Source organism: Orcinus orca, chromosome 11, assembly GCF_937001465.1.
Source record: "Orcinus orca chromosome 11, mOrcOrc1.1, whole genome shotgun sequence".
NCBI classification, from domain to species: domain Eukaryota; kingdom Metazoa; phylum Chordata; class Mammalia; order Artiodactyla; family Delphinidae; genus Orcinus; species Orcinus orca.
This window is the reverse complement of record NC_064569.1, coordinates 80348519-80358475: the sequence shown is the minus strand read 5'-3', so window position 1 is coordinate 80358475 and position 9957 is coordinate 80348519. Positions and strand designations below refer to the sequence as shown.

Below are 9957 nucleotides of genomic sequence, written 5' to 3'. Positions count from 1 at the left end.
GTTTATATAATTTATGTTGAAGAAACAGTATATAACTCCTAATTTAGCAGCAAGACTGACTGCCATGCACCAAACTTGATGAATGTTGTAGACACTTTCCCCAAAATGGTATCAAAACATTTCATGAAGCTTTCACACAATGGAGATTTGGTTAAGCTGTTAAGTTTTTCAATTTTGTTGTATATGTCACCAGATAATTTAGCAAAAATCTGGCTTTCTTAGAGCTTCTTAGAGACAAGTTGAATTTTATTTGATCTCTCTGGAAACTAATTATGTCCTAGTGTTAAGACATAATTCAATTAAACAACTAATCACATATACTCATCCCACTGGGTTCTGTTTTGTGCAATTAACATTTTCTTAAAGCCAAATGTGAAAAAAACAATGTTAAAATATCCTTATTAGAATTTTTATTTTCAGCATGAATAAATTTTAAAATACAAAATGGGAATTCACATTTTAAGTGGGCATTTTAATTGAATTTTGAGGATGAAATGGTTTTACCTCAGAAATAGCTTTGAAAGTTCTCTAACTACAAATAGCAAGCAATTCTTGACAGCTTAAACAGCATACTTTACGTCAATACCCACGAATGAAACCAATTGCTTCTCTTGAAAATAAGACTTGAATCCTGGCTGGCAGTGGAAACCTCTCATGGTGAAGCTGACTGAACTGCATACCCTGAAGTTTTTAAATCCACAGTCCACCTCTCCATTGGCCCAATATACATATATATCCAATCCCACAGGCTCTTACAATGTGACTGACCCTCCTCCCAGTAGGAGGTGGAGTCTATGCTCCTTTTCCATGAAGCTGGGATTTGATCTTCTGGGACTTCTGGTGACCAAGAGTATAGTGGAAGTGATGCTAGGACTTCCAAGGCTAATTCCTATAAAAGATCCAGCTTCTGCCTGGCTCCACTTCAGAGCCCTGAAATAAGTCCAGTTGCCCTAAAGCCACCATGCTGTGGATTTTGAGGAAAGCCTGAGCCACTAACAGGGAGATGCTCAAACAATCTCCCTCTAACCGGATGTGAAAAAGCCTTTGGAGATGACCCAAGAGCTACCATCTGATTGTAACTTCATGAGACACAGAAGCAGAAGAACCCAACAAATGCTCCTTAATTTCTGACCCACAGAAAGCTTGAGATCGTATCATCTCTTGCCATTACATTTCAGATGATTCGGTACACAGCAGTAACTAATGCACACTGATGACACCAACTGCCACAGCCATCATTTGCTTGGGGTCAGACCGCAGCTCTACCTTTTGTCAGTATGGTCCAAATTTACACCCATAACCCCTCCTTTTTCTCTGCAACACAGGTAAAATAAGACTGGAACCTTAAACAAGACCAGGTGATGATGACAGAGAGAAGTTAACATGTAATGAGATATACCTGGTTTCTAAATTTAGTTCACTGACCTTGTAACATGGGTTTGTAATGAAAACATTTATCTTCCTGTTTAGACTCCTCTGAAGTTTTTTTCCTGAGGTCCCATCTGCATACTTTACACAGGGTCTGTCAACTCAATCCAGATGTTATATCCAAAGGCCTGAAGGTAAAATGTAATCAGACTTGAAAAAATAAACTATATTACAGACTGGGCTTTTATACTTCCTAACCAAAATACAAGGGAAAACTAAACAGTGGCTTACGTTCTAGCTTTTAAAAAATCAGTTTGGGCTTAAACCAAATTCCAGATGCTTCAATGTGCCGAAGTGCCACCGTCCCAGGGGCATTCACCTACTCCAGGTGTCAAGCAGGTACCTTTTTTAAAAACAAAACCGGAAATAGTTTTTTTTTGTAATTTAGAAAGTCAGATCTGTGTGAGAATTAAGTTACCTGAAATAGTTTTTAGCTATCAAATGTTTTGGTCCTTCTAAAAAGCTATCATTCTAAGAAACAGCCTAATTTAGATTACCTTCTTTTACAAATAAGGATTAACACACTGATTAGGATTTTTAAAAGTATATTAAGTGTTGCAAAAATCTGATTATATATGGAAATGTACTTGTCAAAATAAACCACAAATGAATATTTATCCATATTCAAACTGAACAATTAAATTGTTTTTAAAAATTTAGGGCATGGTTCCTAAAAATGTAAGAACTCTCTTCAGTGACAAATCCTGAAACATATGACAATTTATGAGTAGGGATCATAGTATTCAACCAACAGTGATTTTTTTTTCCTTGAGGTTCTAATGTATGCATAATTCTTTCCATTTTAGGGTTAATTCTTTAAAAACTAGTTTTAAAAATAATTATCAAGTCACAGACAAACCATGAACAGTTGGGTTTATTTCAACAGTAAGTTTGAAACTCTTGCTTCTGGCAAGAGTACTACAGTAATTATATTAGGAATAGGTAATTTCCTACACTGTCAGATATATAAAAGTTCCTTCTGCATTTTCCTCAACGCTGATCAACAAGCAGATTCAGTCCACATCTGCTTTCATCTACTCAGTGTACCCAAGCTTCTTCTTCAGAGATTCTGGCATCTCAGGTGGAGGAGGGCGAGGGAGCCTGAAGTAGACCTTCACGGAGTCATAGATGAACCACTGCAGTGCAGTCAGAGTGCCAATCATGATGATACGGGCAAAGAGTCCCTTCCATACACCTGGATAAAATATGAAATGTGAGTGAAAAATATACTCCAAAGTGTTATACTTTCTTTAGAGGGGAGGAAAAAAAATCTTACCTCTAAATCCAAGTCTCTGGAGGACCAGAGACGCACTGCTACCCTTCTCTTTATTCAACACAGACACCACAGAATCAGCAGGGTGAGAAACAATGGCACAGAAGACTCCAGCTGAAAAAAAGTCAAGATAAATGATCCAATATGGGGTCAGTTAAAAAAAATTTTCACATCACAGCCAACAACATTTTCATGAGTAATAAAATTTTCTTGTGTTTAAATAAATCATATTTTAGAGTGAGACTGACAAGAAAAGTTATAAAGCAGTCTACCCTCTGTAAAACAGAACAATCCCTCAAGTTATATTCAGATTTTAACACTTTCTCTTGTATTAAAAATTTGTTATTGGAAAAACTAAACAACAAAAAAAGGCACAGCAGTGAAGTCAATACATTCCCAAGCTTAATTATGACATGCAAACCACAAAACAATTATTTTAGGAACGAATTAGCAAGTATTTATGAATCCTGAAGAGTGTATAAAACGCAATGGAAAGATTAAACTTCTTTGGAATATTTTTCCCTCACAAAAGAGGCCAATACTGGAAATGATTATTCTTAATTTCACAGACAAGCATGTTCAAAATAATTCATACCTATGTAACCTGCCACAAATGTGACAACCAGCTGCTCTGGCTTTGAACATTCACTTCGGGGCTTGGGAACCACAAACTTGTACAATGCTTCAACAGTACGTTCAAAGCAGGCGAACTTCATCATGGTGTATGGTATCTGTCTCATCCAGAGAGGAGCAACCCCCTTGTAGAATCTAGGAAATCAGAAGACTTATTTTACTCAGTTGCATATATTCATCTAGCAGACTTTTTCATTATTAACAGACGTGTCCGCACACCAGTCAAGTCCTGATAGTAACAAAATGGCAGCACTACTGCATGTCATTTCTATCAGAACCTAAGACTAACATGCAGGTATATTTATCTCACATGCCAATGACTCAAGCACCTTTGACTATACAACCAAAAAAGTTGCTGGATGTTTCTTTCACTGGAACTACAAGAAACAGTAAGTTTACAAGTAGAACTCAGCTCAAGATTGGCATCCACAAAGGTGGATCTAAGGAAGCATGTGTGGCCCGACTATATGCAAATTCTTAACTGTGAACATAGATGACAAGAATTCTAACAAGGGCACTCCCCAACCCCCAAGTTAAAGAGTTAATATTTAGGTCAAATATCAAGTCATTTGTAGACTGACAAATGATTCTAACTTTAGGGGAAAGAAAACCCCCTTAATTCAGGGTTCAAGCCATGTATCAACTTATCCTTGCCCCTAGAGTTTACGTTCTATGTGAGGCGGAAAGAGATATGAAAAAGAGAAAGTCTGGCAGGTTTAACACTAACAAATGCGGTTTTCTCAAATGAGTATTTTTATACTATATATTTAGGCAAACGTTTACTTACGCCTTTATGCCTTCTTCCTTATACATTTTGGGAGCTGCATCCCTCAAAGTGTTAGCATATCCTGGTTGGGTTTGAATTCGAACCTTAGCAGCTTCCATAGGAGCCAGAGCAATGTCAGCAAAGAATTCAGCACTGGCAGAGGCAGCCAAATATAGTGATGTGCGCCAGAGATAGGCATTCTCCTAAATGAAAAACATAAGGAGAAACATGAATTGCTGCTGCACTGGCTGTTCTCAATTTAAGAGACAGTTCTAGGCAACAGTTAAATTTCAGACATTTTAAGTGTTTCTTTATCACAGTCCACAGATAACACACCTGAGACTGAGTAACTCTCATAACCTCATCAATCACAGTACACTGTGAATATTTTTTGAATGTCTAGGTGCCAAGGATAGTTGACCCTTGAACTCACACAGGATACTACAATCCTTCTCTTTAAAAAACTCAAATCCAACTTATTTGGAAAGCAGCACAGCACAATAAAAAGAGCACTGAAATCCAATGAAATAGTTTCTTTTTCTTATCCTGTTTACGTTAAAACAGCCTTATGACTCAACATTGTAAAGCAATTATACTCCTATAAAGATGTTGATAAAAAAAAAAACAGCCTTATGATTTGAAACATACTGTTCACCCTTTCTGAGACTATTTCCTCAGTTCTAAAAACAGGTTGAGTCAAACAAAAATCTAAGATCCTTTTTGGTCTTATATTAAAAACTGAGGACTTTTTTTTCCTTTTTCTTCTTTTTTAAATATTTATTTATTTGTTTGGCTGCGCCAGGTCTTAGTTTCGGCATGTGGGATCTAGTTCCCTGACCAGGGATCGAACCTGGGCCCCTTGCGTTGGGAGCGTGGAGCCTTAACCACTGGACCACCAGGGAAGTCCCTAAAAGCTGAGAACTTTCAATTTCAAAGGTAAATTACATACCTCTCCAAGCATGTTGCTATACAAAACTTTGAAGACTTCATAAAAGCCAAATTTGCAGAGCCCTTGCATAGAGTAGCCAATGAAAGTCGGAGCCCATCCTTTGGCCAAACCACGAACACCATCTTCTTTGAGTGTAACTGAGAATCCATTAAATATGCCCTTGTACTTTTGTGGGTCCACCTTTATTTAAAACAAGAAGAAGAAAAAAATTAAATGTACGACAGAGATAATAACACTTCTCACAAACATTTAATTCTGTTATTATTAGTTTTTCCTTTTGGTTCTAATATAAACTTTAGTAACTACACAAAAGGTGGGTAAATACAAGTTCACTGCATGATATCAGCTTAATGTCTACTATTATCTTTGTAAATGTAACTTTTTGTACAGTAAGGTCTAGCTTTCTTTCAGTCAGACTTAAGTCTTGGAGAGTTAGTTAAGAGGATAAAATTCCTACAAAAATACATGAAAAACTGACACGAGATTTTCCCACCACCCAACTCTCTTTACCACTTAAAAATTAGTCTTAAAGCTACTTCATAAACAATAATTAAGTCTATATCCTTGAGATATGCTAACCCATTAAGTGATTGTAAAGTTTTGTGAACTTAAGACAATCAAATTAAATACAAGTTAAAAAGGTACATCAACATGAAAACCCTCTTTTGAGTTAAGAATTAAATTCCCTTTAAGAGACATGCATAAGACGTTTTAGCAAAGGTGTATTTAATATTCATTCTATTAACTAATGGGGGTAAAAATCTTAATCTATTTCTGCCAGTACTAGAAGGGCTGGTATACATCACCTTCCTCTCCCTGCTAACATTTCACCTTCCTTTCTCTTTTAGGTAAGTAGACCGCTAATCCTGTTTGGGACAAATAAATTTTTGATGTTTGATTATTTGTGTTTCAATAATCCTAATTAAGACATTTTAATTGTAAAAGAAAACCTTTTATGTAAATACATATGCAAGAAGCTATGCCCACAAATTTTAAACACTATACAGTGAGAGTTTTTTAATCTATAGTGTTCTCTGCCTTGATCTTATCAATAAATAAGAGACATGAAGTTACATCATATAATACACAAAGAATGATTGCCTACTCTGACGTGTAAGTGCTTGTAAAATGACTATTTGGAGCAAAAAAGAATCGGTAGGCCTTGAAGAACTCTAGGCAGAATTCACCCCGGCAGCAAGAACCACTTACAACCAGAGTCTGAGATCAACAATCTACCTTCACTCTTATTTTAAAAGAGGTATTTCTTGGATTTAAAGCACTAATTAAAGTAAAAATCATGCGTTAAAGAAATCTGAGTTTGGTGTTCTACTAAAATTTCCGGCAGTCATAACGTCTTCATTCTTCTCAATTGTGAAGTCCTTTAATATTACTTGGAATTAAGTCACACACAGAAGAGATGTTCAATGTTGTCATCTCAATACAAACCTGCATACGGCATTTCACTAAATCCAGAGGAACAACAGCAGTGTGTGTCAGACCACAACTTAAGACCCCACCAAAGCCACACAGTGCGTAAAACTTCGCAGAGCCATATTCACAACTGTACTCTGTAATAAAACAAGACACACCATGCGTTTTAATATAATACTCATGTTACTGGTTATCAACTTACCTCCTGGACAGTTAGGTTTCCACACAGCTTGTTAGTAGGTAACAGCCATGTTACAACACTGTTTTATTTAGTCCAACATGCAAAAACAAACCTGCATTCTGCATTTAACCAGATCTAGAGGAACCAATGCTGTATGTGTTGTGCCACAACTAATAATTCCTCCAAGTCCACAGAGGAGAAAGAATCTGCCAGATCCATAGTCACAGCTATACTGCTCTGTTTGATTGAAAAAAAAAAAATCAAGTAAGTATTTCTTCAGAGGTGACTAAGGCCATGGGAATGCAAGAGAACTACGTTTCCCTGTGTAAAAGTAGTATCACAACTGAACAGCTCTGCCCACCATTTACAAGTAAACTGAAAGATAATTTTCCACCTAGTGTGAGCAAGGAATTCACTGCCAAAATCAAAACAATCATTTAAAGATTCTGAAGGTTCTTATCTGTGAGATACTACCTCTCTCTCGTTTTGCCATATAAATTTTAAAAAAAGTTTTCTATATCATTAATAGCTCTTCCAAATTACTAACGGCTGATAAGAACACACTTCTGAGTACCAATCCAACTTAAATCATGCAAAAGCTTGCAAACCTCTAAGGCTACCCCAGCCACTAACCAATGCTATCCCCACTTATGGATCCCTATAGTGTAAAAATAGATAAACATAAATTCCTGAAGTCAAATACATTTACTACACAAATGACCATAGATTTAACTGTCTAAATTGAAGGACCGAATGATGATGTAAGGGTTTTTTCCTCACACTAAAGACAGAACAGAAACACGTAATAATTTTTTTTTTAAATCTTTACATTTTACAGGTACAAGGTAGATAACATATTCTGTACTCCTGCAATTCGGTTTTCAGGTTTCTCTATAAATACACTCCACTGGAATTTAAAATACACACAGTTAAAATAAAGTTGGGTCTAATCATCAAGAAACCCGAGAGATAAGATCAAAGGGATTCCTATCTATTATATCCTTTCTATGGTCTCTCCGGGTCTACAAGTCAATTAGGCGCATTAACAAGAGTTACCCAGTTATCACACACACCTTGTATCAACTAATATTAGACTCCGGGAATACTAAAGGGAGGAAACAATATTTTTAAAAAGAAAGTGAAAGCAAAATCAAATAACTGATAATACAGTTAGAACTGCGGTGGCCAGTGGTTAGGATATAGACTTTACCCAATGCCTAGTCGGCTGACCAAGCGGGCTCACGGTGAAGATAAGGAGCTAGTCACGGCCTCTATGCCTCCACTCACTCGAGGACGCGGAGGTCACGGAGGGAGCAGGGCCTAGACCCTTCCACGCCCTTGAGGGAGAGCCAAGGATCCGACACCCGGCTCCGGGCGGAACGAGCTGACATCCTCGGACAAACAACTGGGCGCCCTCCTGCGCTGCCGCGGGCAGGGCGCGCGTCCTTCCCTGTCCTCCGGGCCGAGCACGCCACGAAGGCCGAGGGGACCTCACAACCGTATCGGGACAGGGTCTGACCTCACCTTCCACAGAGGCGGCTGCCAGCTTGCGGGAGCGACGGGGTGGGCCCGGGGTCCCGGCGGGGTTGCTGCGGGGGCCCGCGAGACCATCTTGCACCAACTGCAGGTGGGGTGCGTTGAAGGGGTTCGCCCGCGCCAAGTGCGCCACGGACGAGAACATCTTTCTAGGGGGAGAGGAAGCGGCGGTCAGAGGAAAGGCAAAGGGGTCCGTTAGGCCGGCTAAAGTCACCGGCACCCTGGGACCACCCCCGCAACCAGGCCTTGCCTCTTCCCGCCTCCGCGCCCTTGAGGAGGTCACCGCGGCCTCCCCAAAGGAGGAGGCCAACGGGGCCTACAGCCAAAGAAGCGCCCCACCGGGTCTCCGCGCTCCGCTCCCCGCAAGCACTGCAGGGAAGGCCGAGCCACACTCACTCCCTAAGATGGCGAACACACCACCGCTCCCTCGGAAAGGCTGGGGCTCACAGAGGCCGAACGTCCTCCGGGTCTTTAGATCTGTGCCTTTCGCGAGTCGTCAGCGCGACGCACATAGTGCGTCACTACAGACTGGCGGCACCCATTGGCGAAGAAGACCGCCGAGGCCCTAACGTCATCGCGTTCTCCTAGCAGCCGTATCCCCGCCCCACTCGCCCTAGCCCTTCCGGCCCGGCTTCTGCGCAGGAGGGTTCCTTTTGCGCAGGCGCGCATTCCAGGCCGGTGTTGTGAGTTGTGTGGGTTTGTGCTCGTGACCTTCTCTTTTTGTCCCTTCACCTTCAAACGTCTCTCCTGGAATCTGGGGCTTACTTTCTTTTCATTTAAATGAGCCCCAATATACTAGTCACCTAAAAAAAAAAAATCCGGGCTTCCCTGGTGGCGCAGTGGTTGAGAGTCCGCCTGACGATGCAGGGGACACGGGTTCATGCGCCAGTCCGGGAGGATCCCACATGCCGTGGAGCGGCTGGGCCCTTGAGCCATGGCTGCTGAGCCTGCGTGTCCGGAGCCTGTGCTCCGCAACAGGAGAGGCCACAGCAGTGAGAGGCCCGCATACCGCAAAAAAAAAAAAAAAAAAATTCTGAATACGCGATGATATATTATTTCGGTTTGCGGTTAGAATGTCACTGCAGTACAGTTTTTGTGTCACAGCTTCTGCTATTATGGTACTTTTTTTTTTAAGTTCCATCCATTGACATTACACATAGACATGTCTGAATTTTCCATCAGCATTTAGGAGAGTATTTTAAAAGGAAATGTGTAGCAAGAACTCTTAAGACAGCTTGCTGCTTCATCACAATAGTTTATATAACACATTAAAGCATTCAATAAATTATTTTTAACACCTGGGAGTACAGGGGTGAACTAGAGTGAAAGTGACTGGCAGCAGATTTTGTTTTCAATAAATTTAGAAAATCTTCATTAGATTCAGTTAAACAAAGAAAGGCCTAGTTTAATTGGAAAGAGTTTAGTAGGGATCAAACCTCTGTTAGAATTCTGGCTCTGACATTTTCCCAGCTGTTGTTAAAGTAACCTTGGGAATTTAGTTGATCTCTGTGCACTTGTTTCTTAAATGGTGGAAGCAGGGCTGGCCTCATGGGCTTGCTACCTATAGAGTTATGCAGGGCCTATGCTTAGTTTAATGTTCTGCTGTCACCGTTTTGAAATTCTTAATGAACAAGAGACCCTGTGTTTTTCATTTTGCACTGGGCCCTGCAGATTTTGCAGCTGGTCTTGGATGGGAGTAATACATATCTTGAAGAGTTTGTGAAAACTCAGTGAGATAATTTCTTCTTCTTTTTTCTTCC

At 40.0% G+C, this 9957-nt stretch overlaps 1 protein-coding gene and 1 non-coding gene across 3 annotated transcripts; both read right to left on the bottom strand.

Moving 5' to 3' along the window:
• Positions 1-2284: 2284 nt before the first annotated feature.
• SLC25A3 (solute carrier family 25 member 3) lies at positions 2285-8750 on the bottom strand. 2 transcript variants are annotated; one of them, XM_049694305.1, is made up of 8 exons: positions 8594-8750; positions 8186-8346; positions 6774-6898; positions 5050-5229; positions 4122-4303; positions 3297-3469; positions 2705-2815; positions 2285-2623 (listed from the first exon to the last, which is right to left on the bottom strand). In XM_049694305.1, exons 2-8 carry the CDS (start codon positions 8340-8342, stop codon positions 2463-2465), a joined length of 1089 nt encoding a protein of 362 aa, XP_049550262.1. In that variant the 5' UTR covers positions 8343-8346; positions 8594-8750; the 3' UTR covers positions 2285-2462. The 2 variants fall into 2 exon arrangements, with proteins under 2 accessions (XP_049550262.1, XP_004269559.1); XM_004269511.4 differs by lacking the exon at positions 6774-6898 and adding an exon at positions 6496-6617 and having other exon boundaries at positions 8594-8749.
• LOC117201186 (small nucleolar RNA SNORA53) lies at positions 3541-3789 on the bottom strand. The gene has a single exon (XR_004483162.1). It is a non-coding gene; the product is annotated as a small nucleolar RNA SNORA53 (small nucleolar RNA).
• Positions 8751-9957: the final 1207 nt, after the last annotated feature.

Bases quoted from the DNA above. Each gene is read 5' to 3' on its own strand.
- SLC25A3 (XM_049694305.1), bottom strand. From the start codon at position 8,342: ATGTTCTCGTCCGTGGCGCACTTGGCGCGGGCGAACCCCTTCAACGCA. The intron at 2,816-3,296 runs GTATGAATTATT...ACTTTTTTTCAG, and splicing joins ATTTGTGGCAGGTTACATAG to CTGGAGTCTTCTGTGCCATT. The intron at 2,624-2,704 runs GTAAGATTTTTT...TATTTTATCCAG, and splicing joins CCAGAGACTTGGATTTAGAG to GTGTATGGAAGGGACTCTTT.